The sequence below is a fragment of the Coloeus monedula genome, assembly GCF_965178545.1.
Source record: "Coloeus monedula genome assembly, chromosome: 13".
Lineage (NCBI taxonomy): Eukaryota > Metazoa > Chordata > Aves > Passeriformes > Corvidae > Coloeus > Coloeus monedula.
Window position 1 is genome coordinate 13,073,363 of NC_138793.1, and position 24,611 is coordinate 13,097,973.

The 24,611-nt window shown below is 48.7% G+C and overlaps 1 protein-coding gene across 3 annotated transcripts in view; it reads left to right on the forward strand.

Annotated features, from left to right (window-relative positions):
• The window catches only part of WDR59 (WD repeat domain 59), a 48,934-nt gene extending 28,157 nt beyond the window's left edge, over nucleotides 1-20,777 (forward strand). The window contains exons 17-26 of one of the 3 annotated variants that reach the window (XR_014226781.1): nucleotides 523-592; nucleotides 870-1,023; nucleotides 10,606-10,739; nucleotides 12,147-12,228; nucleotides 14,064-14,176; nucleotides 15,199-15,346; nucleotides 15,439-15,511; nucleotides 16,565-16,691; nucleotides 16,783-16,910; nucleotides 17,112-17,243. Coding sequence is in view for 2 of the 3 variants with exons in the window: in XM_082289889.1 (XP_082146015.1) it covers nucleotides 523-592; nucleotides 870-1,023; nucleotides 10,606-10,739; nucleotides 12,147-12,228; nucleotides 14,064-14,176; nucleotides 15,199-15,346; nucleotides 15,439-15,511; nucleotides 16,565-16,691; nucleotides 17,112-17,254; nucleotides 19,145-19,380 (1,280 nt within the window). In the remaining variant the exon portion in view is untranslated. Of the gene's footprint in view, nucleotides 1-522; nucleotides 593-869; nucleotides 1,024-10,605; nucleotides 10,740-12,146; nucleotides 12,229-14,063; nucleotides 14,177-15,198; nucleotides 15,347-15,438; nucleotides 15,512-16,564; nucleotides 16,692-16,782; nucleotides 16,911-17,111; nucleotides 17,255-19,144 lie in introns of those variants that run through there. The other 2 variants (XM_082289889.1, XM_082289890.1) reach the window with 2 other exon arrangements.
• The last annotated feature ends 3,834 nt before the right edge of the window (nucleotides 20,778-24,611 follow it).

Consider the following 24,611-nt stretch of genomic DNA (forward strand, 5'->3'; position numbering starts at 1 on the left):
CTGCTAAGTCCTGAAATTCTTGCAAGAGTAGGTGGCTGAAGACACTTGAGGTGCTAAGAAACAGGGTAAGGCTTGTGAGAGAGTGCTTTGGAGTTGGCCTCGGATGGCTGGGGCTCTCCTGTTGGAGAAGAGAGTTGTACAAGCTGCAGTGGTTTCTCTGCATTGCCAAACATCACCTCACTTACCTCTGGAGTAACAGTGCTTGGCATGTTCTGGTGGAGAGTTAAAACAGCAGCATGTATTTGCTCATTTTCTTTTCCCATGTTTTCTCTAACAGCTGTAAGCCACTTGAAACTGTGGTTTTGAGAGAAACATCTCAAAAACCTTGTGCTTTGTAGTGGGTTTGCAGGGAGTGGATTTGGGTTGAGAGAATGTGGTTGTCTGCTTTCAGTTTAAAATCACTAAGGGTATCAGAGGCCCATTGCCTCTGATACATGGGGAAATCTGGTCATTTAAGTTGAACCACCCCTGAGTAATCTACTCCTTGTTGCATGATCTTTATGCCATGTCCTGTCTCTTCAGGGTACCTGGTGTATTTCACGAGGCCCATGACCATGCACCGCGCCGTGTCCCCGATGGAGCCCACACCCAGGTGAGTGCCCTGTGTGGCTTTTGAGATATGGTGCTGTCATGGGCAGGAAAGCAGGAAAATACCAGGTCCTACACTGGAGCTACTCCCCTCTAGTGTTAGCTGTGCCCTCAGTGCAGAGAGCCTGGGCCATTACACCACTGGGCCTCAGCAGAGACTTCTGTTGAGACAGTGGCACCACTGCTGGCAGCTTGGGTTAGTGGAGATGTCAGTGTGAGTCTGCACTCAGTGTGAGTTTTGGTGGGAAAAGCCCCTGAAAGTGTATTTCCCTTTTTTCCAGGTCTCTGTCAGCTTTATCAGCATACCACAGTGGCCTCATTACTCCGATGAAGATCCGCACTGAGACTCCGGGCAACCTGCGTTTGTACAGTGGGAGCCCAACACGCAGCGAGAAGGAGCAGGTCTCCATTAGTTCCTTCTACTACAAAGAGAGGGTAAGTACCAGACCAAAGCACTGCTCCCAACACTTCAGCTTTCATGATCTGTTTTCCTTTCTTTTAGCATTGCTAGTAACAAAAGCTTTATATTGCTCTCGAAAAGACATCTTTTTACAGGCAGCTCTGTCAAATGGATTTATCTTCTATTAGTAACTTATTTACCGATCCTCTCTAGCATTTGACCTGCTTATTTTGATATTTCTCTATGCTGACCCTTCACAGTTCCCTTCAGAGCATTGTACAGTGTTTGTATACTGTCTCCCTTTGCATTATGTAGGGTTAAAATCTCACCCTCTAGGAAGTTGTAGTCTTCAGATAAGTACATGTAGGCAGCTCTTGCTCTTCTGGTGGGTATTCCCTGACAATATAACTGCAAAGGGTTGTGGCTCTCTGCAGCTCACAGTCAACCTCTCCTGGACTGTGGGATGTGGTTGGTTATTTCTGTTTCAGGTGTCTCTTTCAGGGATATGTGCCACTTTGAACCTTTCATTTTTTTAAACAAAAATAATTACTGCATGATTCTCTGAAGATCTTCTGATCCACATACTTCTGGTTTAGGTGCAGGTTTTGCTGTTGTTCCTGTTTACAAGGCTTTGGAAAAGAGTGGGATTGTTTCCTTCTGGGACATAGTGGTTGAGGAAGACCTGTTGTAATTGTAGGGTGGCGGCAGGGTAGTTGTGAAGCAGCTGTGAGGGCCTGATGTGCCTGGAGCAGATGCTGTGGGAGCAGTAGGCTGAGCAGGTTGTTAGAAACAAACTGTGTTTCAGCAGGGGGTGAAGTGGCTTGCAAAAATGCAGTAACCTTCCTCTGAGAGCCTCAGAATTCGGGGCATTTGAGTAGTTTGTTCACTGCCCATGCAGAGGACATGAACCTCCTGCAGCAGTGAAGAGCTTCCAGGTACCCTAGGGAAAGCCAAAAGCTGTCTGCACTCTGCTGGCAGAAGAGTTTCAGAACTTGTGTCCCAGGAGCAGAGGAAGTCAAAGCCTTGAACCTTTATCCTTCCTGGGCACTGAAAGAAGTCTTGTTTTTCTGGTGGAGCTGGATGTGACAGCCAGCCCTGTCTGTGGGACTGTGTCCTGCTTACATGATGTCATTACACCTCCCAGCTGCGGGGAGAGCCCCTGTCCCCAGTGCAAGTTCTGCTTCCATACAGACCCCAGAAGACTGAGTCCCCATTCTGATTTTTTTTCCCCACACAAACTTTTTTTTGATGAAAAGAGAAAATGGTGCTGCCTGGTACAAGAATTACAGCCTGTCCTAGTCTTTGTAGGAGCGTTTATTTAAAGACCTACCTCTGTCCTCTGCAGCAGGCTTGTCTCCGACACACAGCCTCTCTAAGATGACAGACAAGGCTAAAAATAACATGTGGAACCAGCTTGGTGCAATTTCATGTGACCCGTCTCCCCAGCCCTTGTATTGATGGCAACAAGATTTTTGTCACAGTGTAAAAGAATTCAAGAGAACAAAAGCATGTGTGCAGCCATGTCTGCTGAAAGCCAGGGGAAGGTCCTGTGTTCCCCTTCCCCTGCCGAGCTATCTCCTTGCATGCTGGAATAAATGTAAGAGCCATAGCAGGGAGCTAGTTCAAATGTTCTTGCAGATGAAATAGTCTTTAAAAAACCCCAAAAAGCCTGTATCTCCCTTCAGCAGATGTTTTCTGATTCTTCAGGAGTTGATGTCAGGGCCTCTGTTAGATCAATGCTACATATTTTTGTTATTTCACTGTGACAGTTTTAAAAAGCCCAGACCCTGAGTTTAGTTAACTCCTTGCTCTGAAGCTTGGATTTTATGTTTGCATTAAATAAAAGTTGAAATTTTGTGCATCAAACTCTGATGTCAGACAACTTCAGCCCCAAAACTGAATTTTTCAGCCATAACCAAGTATTTAGATCCCATGTAGTAACCACAGGCATCACTACCATTAGCAAACAAATGAAATTTGCCCACTGCTAGACAGGAAAGATGTCATGTTCCCATAAAGGTAGGGGAGCTGCTGATTCCAGCAGAGAGCTCCTTAGTAAGCCAAAATGAAACTAAATCTGGCTCTGAGCCTTTCTGTGCTCATTTAAATATGTGTATATATATACACACATACACTCACATATATATATCTCTTTCTCACTTTTTATTCACACATGCACACTCCTCCTTTCTTCCTCCCTCCTTTTCATTCCTCAAAAGAACCCTGCTGAGGAGCAGTAGTCAGCAGAAAGGAGGAGCTTTATCTGTACCATGGCAATGCCATCAGTGTTTTGAACTCTTAAAGAAGGTGCCATGGAATTGTTTGTTCCCCCTGCAGTTAGAGGGTCACGCCAGTGGGGACCTGGGGACAGCTCAGCCTTGCTGTACATGGGGATGGTGACAGTGATGTCCTTATGCTTCCCATCAGGGCATTGGTGGTGGGACTGAGCTTGGTTTTGCTGCTTTTCCACTATACTGAATTTCCTTTAACTAACCCTTTTCTCCTTCTCTGTGAGGCCTGCTGGAGGAACCTGTAGCACATGGCTGCAGCCTTCTACTCTCTTTTTCCATGGGGCCCTGCAGCCAGCCTTGACTTTCTGGCTGTAGAGCTCTCCCAGCAGTGAGATGCAAGGGGATATAGAGGCTGAAGGCATGGTTGATGGTCCTGACTGTCTATCATCAGCTGAAAACAAGTGCAAAATACATTGTACCTGACCCAAATAGCCCTTTTTATTGTGTTGACTCTTAGATCTGTACACAGAACTTTTTTTCAAGTGAGTGTACAGTAATGTGCTTCGAAAGATTCCGTTTGTTGTTGCTATAATACTGTGTTGAGTACCTACTGAAATATCTTCAAGTTACTAATGAAAGCCTACTTTGGAGCTATTCAGCATAGTCAATCAGTGAATTTGATTGAGTGAGCAATCTGAATGAGTTTCTCAACCCATTATGACAATTTCCACATGGCCCTGCCAAGGCCTCTACATCCCTTCTAATATTCTGACATATTGTTTACAATGAAAGTGAACAGTTACAGCAAGTTCCAGTGAATGAAGTTCTGGAGGATGCTGGATGTTAAAGGGAATCTGAGTAAGCAGGAGTGTTTATTTAGCTTCCTGCAGGTATCTGTGCCATGGCACTGGGCAGCTGTGTTAAAAATGAAAATTATACAGTTTACACTTAGCTGCCTTCCTCTTCAGGCAAGAGGACTATAACTGTTTGGAGTTTAGGCATGTGGGGCACTTAGGTGTTGTCCTCTCCTCAGTTCATGGTATGAACAAGGTCACACTAAACAGTTCAGTGCTTCTTGCAGTAATACAACTCTGTGTGGAAGACTTTATTCAGATTTGTGTTTGCCAAAGTCTTCGTAGAGGCTGGTGTGGGGCACAGACATAGCAGCCCTTGCTCTGCCAGAGGCATAGGTAATGCTGTGTAGTACAATTGTATGAGGATGAAAGTGGGGATCGTGCTTTGCAACTGTTCATTGTGTACCAGAACCGTTGAGAACAGTATCTTTTACTCTGCTGGTTCAGGGCACTTTTCATTTCAGTTTATTTACCTTTGTCTTTAATTTTCTTGGTGTCTTTCTTCCCTTTTCCTGGGTATAATGTTTTCACGTACAGATGTCTCCTCGCTCTGCCCGGCGGCGTTGGTCCATACAAGCAATTAACGACTTCCCGGTACTGTGTGCTGTGCTAATACTGTCCTTGATATGACCCTGTCTTCTGCCCAAGGGCCCAAGAATAAAATGCCACCTGCCTGCCTTTGAGTAACCTGCACAGAGCTGGGGGACTCGCATTCCACGCAGGGCCTAGGGCTTCACAAGAGCAGATGCACGTGTAAGTGGGCAGGGCAGACAGTAGTTTGCAGGGTGCAATTACTGACCTACAAGATGCCTGTTTCACCTGGCCTTGTGGTCAGGAAAGGATGCCAACGGGTAATTTGAAGTGTAAGAAAAGATCAACCTCTAAGAAACAGAGCTCACTGTAGAGGAGCTAAGTGATTATTATACATCATCAACCAACCGGTGAGGTTGACATTAGAGCACCTAATTTCTGAAAAGAGAAAGCCTTGCTGGAGAGGGAGGGAAGATCACATAAGAGCTGTGGAAGAAACAAACTGGTTGATTTTCTGACAACAATCTGTCATCTCATTAAAATGAGCTGCCACTTCCCAGTGCAATCCACCACACAGTCTTATTTCCTGGATCAATAAATAGAATTTCTTCTTAACTTGTGATCTTCTCCCAACCCTTGGAATTGCACCACCCTGCATTCAGAGTGGTTGCACTTCAGCCACCCTGGCAGGTACTCCCTCCTCCTGGCACCTGCCCTTCCGAGTCTGCTTTGACAGTTGTTTTCTGTTAGCCAGGTCCACATGTCCCTCAAGCTCCAACATCATTCATGAACATCTTGATGATACCAGGATTGCTCAAGCTGTGCTGTAACTTTGGGCAATTACTATTTCATCACTCATCCTCCAAGCATAGACAAAGCTCAGAAAACTCCATTTCAATTTAAAGATGATCTCTTTAAGTCTGTTTGTCTTAATGTCTGCATGAACAACTGTTTTTTCACAGCTGCTGTCCTTCATGTTCTCTTCATAAGACAGCAGGGAATAAAATAGAATCCTGTAACACCTAATTTAACTTGGTATAATAGGATCAAATTTTCCTAATTACAACAGTTCTAAGACTGTACTAGCAAGTAATAGGTGAAAGAAACCAGAAGTAATTTACTTGACTCCATCAAGGCTTTTTGCAAAGAGCTAGTAAAGAGATGTGAGCAGCAGAGGCAAGAAATGAAGTTCTCTCTTAAATCAGGAGCAGACTGAAAGAAAGAAAATCAAGCAAGGAACTTGCCAGCTTGTGTGGTAAATTGTAGAGCACAAAAGCCACAGTTTAATTTCCTTACCACTGGCCTGGAAGGAAGAGCAAGTAGTGATGTGATAAAGTTATAATTTTCTGTAATGTATAATTAAAACAGATGCAGGGGTTAGTCCAAGCCTTGAAGGATTGATTGTATTTGTGGATAACCTTTGGAAGAGGCTAAGCTGACTCTCTAAAGTGGGCAGCAGTGCCTAGGGTGAAGACACAGGCATACGTGAGGTATAGGTTATTAGTGCAAATCACGTGCCTTCCTTCTGGAAGAAGAGCTGAGCATTGCTCAAGGTGTTTGGGGAAGCAAGAACTTGGCAAGTTTACAAGAAGCAGTAATTCCTCTTTCTTTCTAGCCTCCTCTTCTGAAGTGCCCATGCTTCAGGGCAGGTGCCAGATATTGATTGATGGAAGCTATAAAGAAATATTCCTGCTGTGGGGCACTTGATTCAAAAGGGCCTTGGATATTTTTAGTACCTTTGTGGCAGGTGCCTGATACTGTGGGAGATGCTGCAAATAGTAAATGTTGATTATTTTGAAGAGAAAATTCAGGCAGTGCTGCATGAGCCACACGGGGGAGTTAATCTGTAGGCAGTTGTTCAGAATAAAGGAGCACAGCTTTCTATGGGGAGGAAGCAATTTCTGCATTTTACTTAAAAATTAAAATGAGAAGCAGCTTGAACCTGACTTGAGCAGGTTTAACTATTTCGTACATCTCTTATTGCAGCTTAATGTCTTGTCATCGAGTCTGTTCTCTTCTGTTCACAACCTTTACCTTTGCCCTACTAATGCCAGTTTATACCACAAACCCTGAAATTTTGCATATGCTGATGTGAAACAGGCACTTTACATTTCAGGATCCTACTTAGAGCACTGCCTGCCTCAGCAGGATCCAAAGGCACACACACCCAAATGTTCAGCATCCTTTCCGAGCAGGCACGAAGCATTTCGCAACTCCTGCTGCTGAGTATGCAGCGATGATGGTGGTTGCTACAAAGCAGTTGGTGGCTTATTCTTGGGCTATCTGTTTCTACATGTAACCCATTTACTGCCATCGTTATCACCTCAGATTGCAGCAAATTACAGCCTTGGGTATAGTAGTGCAGGTGCAGGCTGGCTTTTTTAGTCATTATTCAGTGCTGTTCCCTGCTGTCACCTCCAACCCCATGATTGCCATAAATGCTCTGGTTTCTTTCTTTCTCGTGCTCTGAGGAACTGATGAGTCTTAATTTACTTATCACTGTAGCTATTTTCTTTCCTATCTTCCTCTTGTTAAACTGAGGAGCAGCTGGGTAGATGCAGTTCTCCTTGGCATGGATTCTAGGCTTCAGAAAGAGCTAGAAATGTCGTGGGCAGTACAGAAGACCTGTGCCTTTGTCCTTCAGCTGCCAGTAGCTAGCTTGGTGCATGTTGATTTCTGCTTCAGCTCCAACTGTTATGTTCCCTGCTCTCCATCCTGACCTGTGCTCAAGCCCCTAGGAAGAGATGTGTTTCCTGTTCTACCCTAATGCCCCTGAGCCTAGGTGGCACCTTTTGATTACACCATAGTGGGAGGTCCTCCTGGGAGAAGAGGCAGAATGGGAGGGAGGTGGACCTTGGCCAGACAAACCCAACCTAGAGCTTTCTTTGTCTCTAGTAATCCCTATTAAAACTACTCAGATACCACCTGGTGGAGAGCTACTCCTGTAATTAACACCAGCAATGACTGGATTCAAAGTAGAACTTCTGCTGTCAATGGTGATAAACTTTGCCCAATCTATGATGGTTCCCATACTTCTGATTGTGGGGGTTTTTTTCTAACTCTTACTTGCTGTAGCTGAAGTAAACCTGAATTGCAAAAAACCCAGACATTTTTAATGGTGACTCTACCTGTAGCTTTATGATTTTTTTCTGTCACAGCTTTAGGGGCTTGAAGTGGTGGGCATTGAAGTGTAGTACAAGCAGGGCCTGTGGCTACCAACTAACTCCACTCCTGGAGCTGCACCAGTAAAGAATTAGGATTTCCCTTTTTGCCAGTAAATAAGCAGTGTTAAAAGGAAGAAAACAGGACAATTTTGTTTTGAGTCCAAGTTTTCAGGGTGTTCTGATACATTTAGTGTTTCCATTTGTCTGGTGATATGCTAAAAGCAAGCAGTGGAAACCATTCATGAGAGCTCTTTTTCATTCTCATCTTCATTTGTTGTCATTCTCCTTCAAAAAAAAAAAAAAAAAAACAACCAAACTCAATTGCCTGTGGAAAGTGATATGTGTTGTCCATGTTTCTAGTCTTGAAATGCCTGTTGGGAGGCTTCTTCAGTCCGCTCTAGCAGGGGACAGGAGCAGGTTGAATCTGTTCCCAAAGACTGGGCAGAGGGAGCTCTCCATCGACTCTGAGTCCTGGGGGCAGCTGGCTTACAGATGGTCAGGAGGTGGCAAGTTGCTCTCCAAATTACCTGCCAGGCTCTAGAAATTGTCGTTGATAGCCCTGCAGAATATGGTTCTGTGTCTGCAAGCCTGAGCTCAAATATCTGTTCAGACACAGCACAAATAAGTTCTTGCTGCGAAAAGCCTGGTAGCCCTTCCAGGACAGTGCCTGAGCTCTTTCCTCCTGGCATGTCGTTGTGCTGGGGCTCCCAAGCTTCGCTCATATCCTGGTTTTAGTAGCATCAGCAGCTCCTTGCCTCACCTAGGAGACAGCATTTGCTGCCCTGCGAAGGAATGAGGTACAGGTGCCACTGTTACTTGGGAACCTTGCTGTAATACAGCCCACATCCTGCAGCATGGGAAGGGCAGCTAAACTTTAAGGTGTTATCAAAACAGGATTAGCCTGCCCAACATCAAGAGAGGCAGAGCTGATCCAGACTGTGTCTTGATTAGGAACGGATGGACTGAAGAGAGGTGGGTCTCCCACCTGACCCCATTCTAGCCACCTTCCACTGCATAGTGCTTTTCAGCTTCAGGGGACAGATAAGTATTGCAGGTGGATTCCTCTTGGATGAATTAGGGTTTGTGGGGATGTGTCAGAGAGCTAGTCAGTCAGCTTTTCCAGAGCACTGGATGCTGACAACCCTGTTTCTACCAGTGTTTCACACCTCTGAATGTTGGGCACCATGCAATCTCTGCTCCTCTTTACTCTGGGGAGTGGTGGAAGATCAGGGGAATGGTGATGCTGTGTAACATGGGCATCCCTAGAAAAACCCACCTTCACCTCCTTTGAGGCTGAAATGCCTTCTTCATTTACTGTCAAGCTGGAGCCTCTGATCCTCAGCTGTGCAGTGTTCAGAGAAGTTTTAGGAGCTCATCCTTTTTGCTTTTTGTGGCATGTGTTAGTAGTATGCTCAGCATGGCAAGACCTCCTCAGGACACTGGCCTAAGCTTGGGCCAGGCAGGCAGTGGCATTTCTTAAGGTCATGAGGAGTTTTTTAAGGACATTTTGCATCTGATAAGGCTGCCCAGGTTCTCACAGGACTGCATGGTCATGGTCAAAAGCCATTTGGCACTCAGCCATCCCAGAGCTGGCCTTACACCCACAGTAAAGGTGACCCTGCTTGCAGATCCAAGTCCTGCTCTTTCTGTATCCCAGTCTACTCTTTAGGAGCACCAGTGTGAGCCTGTGTGAGCCATGTCTGCCTTGCAGAGCCATCAGCACAGGGCTGCCTTGCTGGCCCCTTGAGAGAGGGGCTGTTCTGCTTCGATGAGGTGTGGGAAGCCCAGCATGAGTGCCCCAGGAGAGCCTCCCTAACTCAGCATGAGCAGGCGCTTCCGTGTTGGTCCAACACTGCTCTGTGTGGCAGTGAGGGAACACGCCATAGGAGAGCAGCATTGCAAAGCGTTGGAACCCTGCCTAGCAGCCAGTGCTTCCTTCAGTAGAGCGCCAGTGCCTTCTGCCTGTCGTGCTGCCACACATCCTCTCATCCCTCCTCCTCACTCTCCTAGAGCAAGGAGCTGGAAGAGGTCAGGATACCAGACAAATACTCTATGGTGTTTCACATAGTCAAGGTAGCTTTATGCAGCTTGGCTTTAAGTTGGCCTCTGTATCTGTTACAGGGAGTATTTGGGAATCTTGGCTTCTTGTTTTTGTTGCCTTCTGTTGTTTCCTCTCCTTTCTTCTCCCACCTTTTATGTCCTGAGCCAGCTGTAAGTAGCTGTGAGCATAGTAGCTAGGGATCCTTGCTAGGAAAACTTGGGCCCTGCTTTATCATCTGCCAGTTGTTTGTTTGAAGCTGTTGATAAAGCAGGAGGTGGGAGCCCTGTGCTGGCGCTGAACAGGGCTGTTCTCACCGTGAGAGGGCAGACCTAGAGACAGACTGGAGCTGTGGGCTTGCCCTGAGGTGAAGGGCAAGCAGCAGCTGCCTCCCGCATGTCTCCATGCTGACGCTGGCTGAAGTCAGCAGTGGTCTATCTGCAAAGGGTTCCCAGAGAATGAGAACTGAACGGTCCTCCTGCCAAATTTGCCCAGGTTTGATTGGCATCCCGATGCTGATTTATTCTCTTATTGGCTTTCACAGGAAAACTCACAAAATATTTTTTGAGTGAGTTTGACCTTGAGCTCGCTGCCTTGACCTGCTTTTCACTTCCTACAGATGGAGATGCTTGTTCTCCTGGGCTTGTCATGGATGTTTTCCAGGGTAACACAGAGCCTTCTGAAAGGCAGGTTTGGGTGCTGCTTGCATTATTCCTGACCCTAGTGCTTTGTTCCCTGTCCCAAGCAGCCCACCCAAGCAGTCCTCTTCCCCAGTAACACGTTGCCATTTGTTCTGCAGAAATCAAGGAGGTGGAAAGGCAAACGAGAGGGGGCAGATGCCAACAACCGACCCATCAAAGCTGCTGGGAAAGTTATTATCCAAGATATTTCCTGCTTGCTGCCTGTCCACAAGCTGCTGGGAGAGCTCTACATGTGAGTACACACAGGCTTTCATCCTTTCCCAAATGAAACCAGCTGTCTTTGGCATTGCTGAGCTTTAATCCTGACATCAGTCAGCATGGATTCTTGAATGTTTCTCTACCTTCTTCCTCTGTTCTTGCCTCACTGCTTTTTTTGGTATCCCACTGCCTGTGAGAGGGGACCTGTCTCCTGTAAATCTGAAAAGTGTGAGGGAAGAAATTTGTCATGGGGTGTGGTAAACAGAGTTTGAAGTGGTGCTTCAGCATTGTCACTGCAAATGTCACAGGCTGAGGTTTTCACCTGCTAAAGAGAGAAATTATCAGTAGAAATTCTTTTTCAAATCTCATGTTAAATGCATAGGCTTAAAAATCTCAGTAAAGGCACATTTTCATTCTGTAAAACTATTAATAGCTCATAAAGTTTTTTATTTTCAGAAGTATCTGATATGTTCCCACTTGGAGTCCTGGTTGTACATGTCAGATTTGTACTGCAAATTGTTCCACTTTAATGGAAAGGATGGAGTTCTGTGGGCATTTTTGTGATTTTGTTGGTTTTGCTTTTTTTTTCAACAAAGGGCTTCCTTTTTCCAGACTTTCTAAATCACATAGTTACAAAACCTCTGTTCCTGAATTTTTTCTTTCTTAGCTTTGGTAATACTGTCTGGTCCTTAACAGAATTTCCAGTCTATGGACATCCAGGGAAGAAGCAGGTTTCCTTTCTGAGGAAAGAAAGAGAGGAAAAAACCCCTTCCTTCTTTCCTTTTCTATGTTATTAAAAAGAATATTCTTTAAAAAAACCTGTTGGACCTTTCTTCTTGGGACATCTTGTATAAACAGCCTCACCCTTTTCCGTGTACTGTAAAATCTCAAGCAGTTGAAGTGTTGGGAAGATTTCTGATGAGAGGCAGAAAAGTCCATGTGGGTTTCTTCAGTTCACCTTGCCAGCCTGTCAAGGCTTCCCAGTGGGTGTGTTACCCGCTGGGGAACAGGCTGAAGGCCTGGTTCTCTCCAGTGTGCCCCCATCTCCCTCTGAGTCAGCCAGAGCAGATCGATGGGCTGAATGGGAGCAGGACCATGTAACCAATGGCACCAGCTTTTAGGGACAAGAATGATTCTGGACTTTGTGATATCCTGGCAGAAGTTTGGTCTGATACCCTCTTGGAAATGGTGCTGCTTAAAATCAATCCCAGCTAGTGTGGAGCTGGACTCGATGTGTGGTGTATTAGCAAAAATGAATAGTGGGAGGTGGATGGCAGTGATGCCTGAATAACAGAGAAGGATGGGATGGAATCCTGGCCATGCAAAGAGGCTCACATTGATCTGGAGGTTCTGGGCTGCTCACTGCTGCCAGAACCACATTCCCCCCATTCCTCCCCACCTTCGTAGGTAATGTGAGCTGAGTTATGTCCTGTCTTTTCAGACTGAACGTGAATAACATCCAGGAGACTTGCCAGAAGAATGCTGCCTCAGCCTTGACTGTGGGGCGGAGGGATCTCGTACAGGTATGCCATGGAATCAGACCTCTCCCTCAGCGTGCTGTGCTACCCTCCAATGGCTCACTGACACCCAAATGGCCACCAGGGTTCAGCAGCTGTACCAGGAGTCTCTGCTTGGTGAACCAGGCCTGTGGAACAGCCACCAAGGTGGTGTTCACCTCCCTGACTCTGGGCATCAAGAGATTCCTTCCCAGGGCTACACACAGATTCTTTTATGCTGTTTGCCAAACTGAGTGAAACACATTTTTCAGGGAATTCCTGTAGGCAAAGTGAGGAATGCAGCCTGCTTTTGAGTCATCAAATGGGGTAACTGTGCACAGAGTTGCCTAGCTGCTGTCAGCATTTTGATCCGTAATTTTTTTTGTACTTATGTAATTGTTCCCATTGTTTGGCATTCATCTGTGCTGGCACTGGGTGCTAACTGCAGCTATTTTCTCCCAAGACAGCCTGGGCCCAGGGGCCCCAAAATGGGGCTGGCTATTTGCCTTTAGCTAAAAATAGGAGAAAAATGGCTATTGTGGCCTATGCTTTTCCCTGTGATTAGTCCATTGCAACAGGGAGGACATTTGACAGGACATGAGAGCACCTGAAAGAGATGGGAACTGGCAGTGCCACAGGAGCTGTGCATATCTCCTCAGCATTTGGCTCTTCCTAGAGCTGGACAAGGAACATGCATAGGCTTACCTGACCTGAGCAGAAGCTGACTCAAGCTGTTGTCTTGCTTCTTGGTGGGTTCTGCAAGACCAGCAGAGAGAAAGTAGGTCTAGTTCCCCTTTGTCTGTTCTTCCTCTTGCAGTCTGCTTTGTCCACACTGGACCAGAGTTTGGGTGGAGTAACTTCAGCAAGATTTCTCTGAGTTTCTTGCTTAGTTTTCCCTGTCTCGGGTAGCTCCAGCCTGTAGTGCAGCTCATAGCAGACATGGAGGCTTGAGTTGCAAGTTACAGGTTTCATGTGCTCTGTAGCAGTGTAGGAAGTGGCATCTTTCCGGTTTCCTTTCTGTGCTCTCTCTTACTCAGCTGAGTCCTTGTTTTGGTTTCTCTCCTGTTTCTCTCTCTGGTTTCACAGAGAGCAGCTTTGGGACTGCTTTTTCTGTCTGTTCTTTGTACTTGGAGCATGTGGTTTTTCTTTATTGTCCATGTTGTCAGTTCTCTGATTTCTGCTGTTTTTTTAGCACCATGCTCTCTCTTTTTCCTTTCCTGCTCTTTTTTTTTCCATGCTAAACTAGGAGCTTTCCTTTTCCCTAGAATATTCTAACTGTCCCATTTTTAAAGGCACAGCAGAAAAACAGTCCTAGATCAGTGGTATAGAGACTGACAAGATGGAACCGTTTCCAGAGTAGAGGATGATAAATGAAGGAGAAATTTCGTGTGAAGTGGTTAAACTTTTGAAGCAGAAATGGCAAATTGTGTCCTGTCTGTGCCAGTCTGCATTAGGAGAATAGTGCTCAGTGACACAACTAATCAAAAGGATATTTCTCATGCAAATAATGATTTACCAGTAAACTTTCTGCCACCAGACATCTCTGAACCCAAGAACTGTATCAAATCTAAACCCTTTTGAGGCTTTTGAATATAAAATGCACTAATAGACTATAGACTTTTGCATTTAACCCAAACACAAAGCAAGTGGGACGGGGAAAGCTTTGGTTTTGTGTTATTCTCTGTATTATTTGTGACACAGAGACCAAAACTGTTCCCTGCTGTCAAGGGGAAAAAAGCCTAGCAAAACAGACAAGCTCCATTATTATCTGTCTGTCTGTGTGTGAATTTGTGCACACCTATGCCCTGGGAGTGTGGTTAATCCTAATTGTAGCTTTGCTGCTTTTCCTTCCTGTCTGCCAGGTTTGGTCACTGGCCATGGTAGCCACTGATCTCTGTCTTGGACCGAAGTCCGACCCAGATTTAGAGATACCTTGGGCACAACATCCATTTGGACGTCAATTACTGGAGTCCTTGTACGTGTCTGAATGCTGGGGGGGGGGGTTGGGGAACGGTTGCTGAAGCAGAGCCTTCCATAACTATGTACGTGTAAGGGGTCATTTCAGATTTGGGATAGTGCCACAGCATGGATTTTTTTCTGTCTCAAGCCTGCAGTGCATCACAAAAGGAAGCTCCAAATGTGTTTCTGGCATTCAGGAAACAGCCCTTGACCTTCCACCTATCACTCAGGTCTTCCTTGGTCGGCATTGAGCAATAGGCCAGACACGGGTGGAGCTCTGCTTTCTATGCCCACAATGCCTGACTTGGAGATTTGGGTTTCCTGCTCCCCACTAAACGAGCCTGTTGGTGCAACACCTTTTTTCCCTTTCTGGTTCCCTGTTCTCATCTAGCTTTACTGGGAAGTCATTCCAGTGGCCTCAAAGCCAAATGTTAGCTACAAATGTCTTCCAGGTGGTGAATCTGCTCAGGAGGGCACATAATTAGTAACTGATATTATTTGTCCATCCACGCTATTTGGAAGTGCAGGATTTGTGTGCTGTGCTTTCCATACTGTTGCTTGGCTGAGCTCTCTCCTGCTGCATGGCAGCAGTGGGAGCACAGCACAGGTTGTTCTTTATCACTCTTAGCCTTCAGAGCAAACTGGAAACTTCCTAGCCTTCCAGAAAACTTGCAGCGGGCTTTTTCCTTGTGATCTAGGTGCAGGATGCTTGCACCCAGAGGGCTTTGTCAGAAAGATGTTGTGGCTGGGAGTGAGTCTAATGGCTCCAGTGTTACATCAGAACAGGAGTACTGCTGGATTCCCAGAGCTCCCATCCTTCTCCCACCAGTTAGGGCATGAGCATTTTCAGAAGGCGAACTTGGCTCCTCAAAAGTGTGACAGAGAAGCCAGCCCAGTCCCCCAGTGCATGTGTCTCCTGTGGGCAGGCATGACACCCAAACCCATGTATGCAACAGGCTTGAAATTAGCTGCCCTGGAGTCTTAATGGTTTTGCCACTGAATTCTGCCTGGTTTCACACTGTCTTTTTCATTTCCCAGGCTGGCTCATTACTCACAGCTCCACGACGTGCAGACCCTGGCCATGCTCTGCAGTGTGTTTGAAGCCCAATCCAGGCTCCAGGGGTGCCCCAGCTCTGGTGTTCCCTTTCCTCAGCGTGCCTCCAACCTGGCCTCCCACAGCCGATACGTATGATTGCCATTTCTTTCCCGTTTGTCTTGGATATCTTTGAACATCTCTCATATAGATGACATGATTTATTCTCCTTTCCCCCTCAACAGCCCAGCTTTACTTCCTCTGGCTCCTGTTCCAGCATGTCAGATCCTGGAATTGGCACTGGAGGCTGGAGCATAGGTATGAGACCTGGCTAGTAAATACAGGAATCTCCCTCCCTTCTGAAGGTTTTAGATGGCTCCTATGGTGGGGAAAGGAGAGAGTTAGTACTGGCTGTGATTGCAGATGTGCTCTGCCAGAGCAGCGCTGTGGGGTTTGGCCAGCAAAGGTGTGACTCCATGGCTGGAAGTGAGCAGGCCTTGCAGTATCCATGTCAAGGCTCCTGGAGACCTGCACCTTCTGACTTTAGTAGATACTTCATTCAACGAGTATCGAAACTGGCCTCAAAATGTCATCAGCCAGCTAATTTCACAGGGTTCAGGGGGAAAAGCAGTGCTGTGCTTTCTCCTCTCACTGGAAAAACAGCAGCAATTGGAAAGATTGGGTTCTTGGTGCCATGAATATCTGCAGAGGTTTTTCACTGAGCTGCACAGGTGACAAAGACCAGTCACTCCTAGGGGCTCTGGTGTCAGAGTTGAAGCTTTTGGCTGATTCCTAGTGATATACACGGCCTGGGGCAGCATCATCCCTGTTAGCACCAAGTTTCAGTGTGATATCTAGGTACCTGTGACATGGGGAAGAGGAGAGGATGGGGGTTAGGGGAGTGGATAATCTCTTGTAGCAGTTATTAGCAGTCATCTATCTCCCTGCCCCTGGGGCAGTACCTTGCATACAGAGGCCCCTTTACGTAACACCAGTCCTGGTAATGAGAGTCCTCCCTGTCTCGGAAAGAGGAACCCAGGTCTGCCTGGAATAATGTTCCCAAGCAAACTCTATGGGATTGATTGCCTGGTTACTTTTTGTCTAAAGCAGCAGGCAAAAGGGATTCCTCCACATCAGATTTCTGCCTGGTGATCCCTGTTCCCATCTTGTCACCAGAAGTGTAGTAGAAGCACTTGGCAAGTAGAGGCTGGCACTTAGTTCCCGGAGGCGGGGCAGTGTTTGTTGAAATGCAAGGGTGGTAGGACAGAGACAGGACAGAAACGCAGGTGTCCAAACCTGTGGTTTTTCATGTCCCTTCCTGACCCCAGTTTTGAAGGGGGAGATGCACTCACAGCCTCTTGGTGCTTGCAGCAAACAAAGACACGGAGCAGACTTCCACTCCCTGGTGCGAGTCTTCTCCAGATGACTTCCGCTACGGAAACCTAATGTATCCTGATCATCGGGAGCGGGAGAAAGACCAGCATGAGAAAAACAAAAGGTAGGTTATCACGTGCCTTGGGGGTGTTCAGAGGTGCCTTACTTGTGTCTCAGTCACGTGCAACTCCATGGCCTGGTCTCTCTTGCTGCAGTGCAGTACCACACCTGCCCCTAGACCTTGTCATTCACATAATTACTTGAAGAAGCTTCATCCTGTGGATCAACACTGCTGGGATTACACATGATACATCCCTAAGAGGCCATGGTGGGGGCCCCAAAGGTGAGTCCACCCACAGAGTGTGCACTCTGGAGTGTAGAGCAAGTCAAGGCCAGAGCAGTTTGTGTTCAGCAATGTTTCAGCAACACATGGGAAGTACCCTACTTCCAGCAATGTGAGTTGGTTGCATAGCCATTGCTGGAAAGAGGATTGCATCCAGAGTCTCTGAGAGTCAATCAGTCACAAGCCTGTTTGTTCCTCTAGGCTGCTGGATCCTGCCAACACTCAGCAATTTGATGACTTTAAGAAGTGCTATGGAGAAATCCTTTATCGCTGGGGCCTGCGAGAGAAGCGGGCTGAGGTTCTGAAGTTTGTCTCATGTCCTCCTGATCCCCACAAGGGAATTGGTGAGTGGCTGGTCCAGTTGCCCAGGCAGAGCCACAGCTCTGCCTCGGGAGCTTAGGAATATGCAATCTGCAGGGTGGGATGTGTCATGGATGGAATGGACAAAGTTTATCTGAGAGACCCACCCAAGGGAGTCACGAGGGTTTAAAATTGTTATATAGGTGTAATTGAACCTTGGTACCTAATTGTTCCACAGGATTAGTGATGGCAAACCAATTATTTCATATGAATAAAATATGAAGAGTTTATTTAAATTGATGAATATAATGATAATCATTAGACTAAAAAGACCTTAATCAGAATTATTTACCACACAGTATACAAAATTAATAGTGCACTGGTTATTAATAATAGCAAGGCTAGCTTAATAATTATCAGGTAGACACTGATGTTCACCCATAGCAATGACCATGGGCAAATCTCTCTCACTCAGCTTTGAGGAGTGACCTTGAGGGTGTCCCCACCCAAGGTAAGGATCTTCACACACACCTAAGGGAGGTGTGTTAAAAATTTTTACCATTTAAAATTGGAACTGGTCTTTTATGGTATGAAGTGATTGACTGTCAGTCACACAAATTTAGATAAAATGTCATCCTGCCTGCTCAGCAGAATGTGCTTTATTTTTGAGTTAGAAGCTATCAGCTCTTTGGTTTCGTCTTCTGTAAACATCTGCCTCTCCCTTCCCTACCAGGGCTTTCACATCCCTGTTGATGCCAGCCTTGGTGAGGAAGCATTTGCCTTACCTATCCATGTGATGGGTCTAATTTGGGGTAGTGTGATCAAGCTGGTTTCAGCATCCTTCAACACTTAAGAACAGCCCCCCCTCCCTGCTCAGTCTATCACTGACAGCTTGCAAGTAAGGTAAGATCCAAGCTGTTTTGCTCTGGCTTAGGCAGAGCATCCTGCTACATAGAGGAAGTGTCCATTGGTTACTGAAACATCACTGAAAATGTGGCATTTAACCTCTGACAGAGGTTAGCACTGCTAGTAAATGGGTTTGACTTTTTCACAGCTCTGGGTGGAGGTGAGGCTTGCAGGTGTTGGTTCAAGGGCTTTGTAGACTGTACCGTTTCTCCAGCAAAGCTGGAAAAGCACATACTGCCATGGCAGCAGTGCTCAGCTCTGTGCTGATGAATGTCCATTATTCCCTCTGAAATGCCCCGTCTTCATCTCTGATCCTGGGCTGAAGTGTCCTTATGTTAAAATTGCAAGATCTCTAACTAGAGATCTTGCCAGCAAATAGGTAAAGAGGACTTTTCTCCCAAAATACTTTCAGTAGCGTAGATGCCCAGCTTAAGGACAGCTGCCAAATTGTCTTCTTCACAGACCTCTGAGAACAGATGTGCTTGACCTGTGGGGAGAAAAACAGCTAAGGGATGCCAGAGAAAAAGCAGTAGTCTCACCTTGTCAGCCAGGACAACTTCTGAGGAGTAACTGGAGTGAAAACAGGTGACTTAACCCCCAATGCCTTTGCAGCTCCACGGCTGACAGTCTGATACAGGAGGCATTGGGTGTGCTCCGGGCTCTCTGATGAGAAATGGAGGCTGTCTTGCTTGCTTAGTGACACTTCCTAGTGGTAAGAGGTGGATGAGACCAGCAGGAAACCTTCATGTGTCAGTGTCTCCAAAGCTTGAAATCCAACCCACATTTCCAGCAGACAGCTGAGGAATTGGGCCTGTCAGTGCCCCAACACTCCGTTGCCTGTTCCTTTAATGCCATATGGAGAACAAACCAAGATCTCTGAACGCCATCCCATCCTGATGGAGCTTTGAGGCAGATCCTTGGGCAGTTTAAGGGGCTGATCTGCTGAGCAAGGGGCTGTATGCAGGGCTGCTTTGTCCATAATTCCACCAGCACTAACTGTCCTGCTCTCCGTGTGTTTCCTCCGGCAGAGTTTGGCGTGTACTGCAGCCACTGCCGCAGCGAGGTGCGCGGCACCCAGTGCGCCATCTGCAAGGGCTTCACCTTCCAGTGCGCCATCTGCCACGTGGCCGTGCGGGGCTCCTCCAATTTCTGCCTGACGTGTGGCCACGGAGGCCACACCAGCCACATGATGGAGTGGTTTCGCACCCAGGAGGTCTGTCCCACGGGCTGTGGGTGCCACTGCCTGCTTGAGAGCACCTTCTGAGCAGTGGGGACAGCGGGGCACCCAGGAACTGATTGGATATTTAATTCCCAAGCCATGTTGAGTCAGCTCTGCTCCACTCTGTCTGGAGGAGATTGCCACAAGGAGCTGAAGCAGGATGTCCTGGTAATGTGCTGTGGTGATGTTTACAAGTGCTTCCATTACTCCTACGCTTCCCAGGTTGCTTTCAGACCAATTTGACCAAATTCCTTGTGTCCATTGCTGGCCATGGATGTCAGACCAGAAAAATTGCTCTCTCCTGCAGAAGGGTGTGTGAATATTGGTTAGTTTGGGATGAAGAGGTGTTTGAAAGCTCCCCTGGAAAGGGCCCACCTGGCAGAGCCAAACTCGCTCCAGCAATGTAGAGTCTTTTCCAGGTGCCTCCTCACATGGGCTCATACTGAGCAAAACAGTTGTTTTACACAATTAAGGCAGGAATAATTCTCAAGCAACAGTAAGCTCTAAAGGTGAGTTGTAAATGGCGCTTGAAGAGGAAATAGTCCATGGAACTGCTCAGAGTTTCTTTGGAAGCAGCAGGGTCCTTATTTTGAATGGCTGTTTACATCGTTTAGATTTCCCCATACAGCAAGAGAAGGAAATGGCATTTTTCAGGATTACTTTTTAAATAGCTTTCTGCTCACTGGTCAGTACCTGTGGCTGGCATGAGAAGCTCAGCCAGGCACCCAAGCTCCCTGCGATTAGTTGCTTCCAATAGTTTTAGTACTGTTAGGCTTTAAGGTGTCTCCATCTCCTGCTCTGACCAGGTGATAAAATGCACTTTAACTTGTCCCTGTCTTGTTGGTGACACTTCCTGGTGACTGGGAAAGGCATCAGCCTTTTGAATTTGGGATCCACACTATCTCTCCATAGATGTGGTGTTTTGGAAAGCCTTTGCTCCCTCACTGAGAAAACACAAAGAGGACACTTATTCCACACAGCTCCTTTTGGCAGTTGTCTCCAAGCTCTATGGGGAAAATTATGGATAATTTGAGATTTGCTGCTGTTGGAGTGATGAGGCTCTTGAACAGCAGTTTCTAGGGAAAAAGGGGGTCTAGAAGAATGGTGGGATCCATGGACACAAAAGGTTTATGACTTTTCTTTCTGTGGAGCATCAACTGGAGAATATACTGATGGATCTGTGTGTTTGGGGCCGTGCCTACTGGGCACTCCCAGTGCAGGGATGCTGCTGTGCAGTGTGTGCACACCTGGAGCGTGCAGCCTGTGCTTCTCCAGTGCTGGCTTCAGCCTGAGCTTTGGATTTGGGTGAATGTGTGGTCAGGGATGAGCCAGCTGGAGCTATCCCCACCTGTACCAGCACTGATCCCTTCTCCCACGCTTGCCTCCTGAGTGGGGCCATGTGCCATGCCCGCTCCCAACCCCTGTGCTAGCTCAGGCTGTGGGATCCTGCTGTGGAATAAACAGATGATGTATCTTAAACAATTAAAACATTAAAATTATTTTTTTAAGTGCTGTTCTGATAGAATTTGCTGTTGTTCTGCTGGTCCTCCCTCTGTCGGGAGCCCCCAGCAGTTCGCCCTCCCAGTGGGTGGTGAGTGTTGCACCCATGGCCCTGTCCCTGCACCCCAAAGCAGGGGGCTTGGTGGTAGCAGAGCCCTGCAACAGCTGTGGGGCTGCTGGGTCCCCCAGCCCTGGCTGGGACACTGTGCTGGCAGCCTGGGAACAGACTCAGAACTGCCCGCGGTTGTGGGGCTCCTCTTGGGAAGGCGAAGCCGGGCGGTGTCTGAGCTGCCGGCAAACCAGAGCCCACATCCTGCAGCTTGGGGAGGCCCTGGGCAGCGTCTGCCCCCCAGGAAAGCAGGCGGGTGCAGCGAGGTCCTGCCTGGCGCCACGGCAGCCCCAGGGCCAGGGTGCTCCTTGCCAGGAGCTGCAGGGAGAGGGCTCCCAGCCTCCGCCTTCCTGCGTGACAGCCATTCAGCTTGGAAGTATTTTCATTTCCATGCTTGAGTGCTCCTGTAGCTTGGAAGGGAGAGGAGATTTGTTATTTAAAGGTGACGGACCGACAAATCGTGGTATTTAGTGTGTTATTACAGTCCATTACTGTCCATCTCCATAGTATGTGAATGCCCCTGAGGTGGAGCAGGGCCAGCACTTCAGAGGAAGGTGGAAAAGCCCTTGCTGTGGCTGTTTGTGCAGCCATGCACAGGTAGGTGGAATTCCTTCCCGGATGCTGCCAGCATTTCTCTCACACCCTACAGCATGTCTGGTGGTTCCTTTGGGAGCAGCCTCACTCCATGCAGAGGTGACTATTGCACGGAAACACGAACAGCTTATTCCTGCCTGCCTGGAGCCGGTGGAAGAGAGAAACGTTGTTGCCTTTGCTGTACGGGACAGCAATAAAAGGTCAGAAATGGGGCGTGGTGGTGCCTCACACCAGCCCCTTCTTCTGTGCTGCCCACCCCCGACTGCCTGTCCCAGCACCCACGGCTCTTTGGAATAACTTGTAAAGTGCAAAAAGTTCCCCAGTGTGGCCAAATCTCGCTCTGAATTGCTAGCTTTCCGAAGGACGGGGTTGGAAGAGGGACAGAGCTCCCACGACAACCCACGCTGTGCCCTCAAGGCCACTGTCAGCATTTTAAGCCCTATTTGTTTTCCTACCGAGGGTGTAACAAGCGTGGTGTGTGTTTCCTATCCCCACTGAGGCTTTCCATGTGTGGAGAAGGAAGTTTAATCCCTGATGATGGAGTTTGGCAGAGAAATGAGGAGTGTTTAGCAGAGAGGGAAAACCTTTCCCCATGGATGCAATACCAAGCCGAGTCTGTATCGGCCTCCTCCTCCTTGGCTGCTACAGCTCCATTATCCCAGATCAGCCCCTCCAGCGCTGCAGGGCCTGATACTGTCCCAAGCCCAGCAGCACATTCCTGCTGTCTCCTGTGTGCCAGCCTCAGCGTCTGTCCGTCTGTCTGGTGGGGAAACCAGTTCAGGAACTGATGAGCCAAAGCCATTTGGCTGCTCTCTTTTCAGCCAGGCTGATCAGCAGCTAACTACACTCCCCGATCCTGCTTGTCCTGGGGCTGGCACGGTGCAGGGACAGGGATGGGGACAGCAGAAGGGACGTGCCATTGGCACAGCCCTCTGCTGCCAGTTCGGTGCTGTTATGCTGGCGTCTGCTGTAGAGTTCGGTTCCAGTCCCATCCCTCTCCCAGTGCCACCAGTGCTCAGTGCATCCCTGCTCTGCAGGTGACAGGGTCCCCCTGCTGCCTCATTCTCACTGCAGAGCTGAGGGTCAGCTCACCCACTGTGGGGACACCCTTGTGCCTTGCACGAGGGGACAGAGCCCCACCATAGCGCCCAGGAGGTAACAAGGGTGTATGAGGTGTCAGCTCACAAGAGCCTGGCTCATATTCCTGAGCCCTGCTATGGGGCATTTGAGTACCATAGTTCCCCGTGTGCTTGGGAGAGGATGGCAGCCTCTCAGGTCACCCAGCAGCTTTGTGGGCTGGCAAAGGCTGGATGCGTCTCTGCCATGAGCTGTGATTACAGAGGGTGGCCCTTGGCAGCACGCAGCCCCAAAACCCAAGGTAGGGCTGGACTGCACAGGCAAGACCAGTTGGTGGGGACTGCATTGTGGGGTCACAGCCAGGTGTCCCCTCCATCTCCCCCAGCACCCCACAAAGGGATAGTTTGCACCTGAGCATGCTTGGGGTCTGGGGTCCTTGGTTTGGGATTGGGTGCAGTGGCCTCCAGCTGAGAGCCCCAACTCATTCAGATCTGCCTCTGTCCCCCACCTTGCCCTCATGCTCATCAAAAAATCCTGAATGTCCATGTGAAGCCACCCTAATGCCCCAGAGGGCTGCGCCAGATTGAGCTCACCCACCACAGCCAGGACCACCTTGGCTATTAAAGGTATTGGGGAACCCCCTTGGGAGAGTGTCCCACTCCAGCACCTCCTTTGGGGTCTCCTCGCAACCTCTCAGGACTCATCTGGCCCTCCCAGCCCCCAAAGACCCCTCCAAGGGTCCCCCTCATGTACCCCAGGTGCCCTGCAGCAGCCCCAGCTCGGTGCATGCCCACCCTTAAGTCTTCTGCTCCTATCAGGGTGCAAAACCAATCTGCCCACCCAAAAAAGGACTTTTCCCCTGAGCAGGTGGCAGAGCCATGCCGGGAGCTGGGTGGGAAGGTGGAGCCGATGCCGGCCGCCACAGCAGGTTTTGCATACACCTTGATTAAAGACCTCAGTGAATGCCTGGCCAGCACCCCACAGCACCCCAGAGCCGGGGGGCTGAGGTGGTGTGATGACCCACCCTTACAGGTGGGGCTGGGGGGGGCTCCCCATTCCTGGGATGGCTAACCCCACCTTAATAACTGGTTGCAGCCCGGTGTGGCCGGCAACGCCAACATTTGCTGGCACGTGGCCAGCCCCTGTGGTCAAGGGTGTCACCCCAAAGCAGCTCCCCCCCACTTCAGAGGGAAAGCTTCCCCAAAAAGGCATGGGAAACTCCTTTCTTGCCATTTTTTATTAATTATTTGGCTGTGATTCTTCTGGGTGTTTGGGGCTGCCTCCTGCCCCCGGCTAATTTCAAACTTAATTATTAACACTGAAACAGCAAACAGCTGGGGAGGGGATGTGCAGGCAGCAAGTGACACTGGGGTGGGTTGGCCTCTGGCTCACTCCAGGAAGGACCCTGCTCTCCCAGGGCGCTCTGAACCAGGACTGGGGTTCTGCCTGCCTTGACCACCGAGGACCTTGGAAGGGGGTTGATATCTTGGGAAGGGTGATTCCCTCAGGGGTGCCTTATACCCCCCAGCTTCATCCCTGCTCCAGGGATGCCCATACTCCAGTTCCACCAGAGGGTACCCCAGTGCCCCCCCATAACCCATCCAAGGTTGCCCAGACCCTCTATTCTCCCACCCTGAGCGTACCCATGGGCCCCTGGGGGACACATTCCCCTCCCCTGGAGACGCCCCATTTCCCCATTCACCCTGTGGGTGCCCTGTGCCGCCCTTCTCCCCGTTCTGCCTCTCCAAGGATGCCTCATTCCCACATTCCCGGACGAGGGTACCTGCGGTGGGGCGGAGCCTTCCCACCCCAACCATGCCCCACCCGTCCGTGGCTGCCCAATGGGCTGCGGCGGGGCGTGGTCCGAGGGCGCGGTCTGGCTGCATATGCATGTATGCAGATGAGCAGGTGCGGGCAGAGCGCGGCGGCGGCGCGGCACGGCACGGCACGGGAGTGGACCGGGACGGGGACCGGGACGGGGACCGGCGGCGGGGCC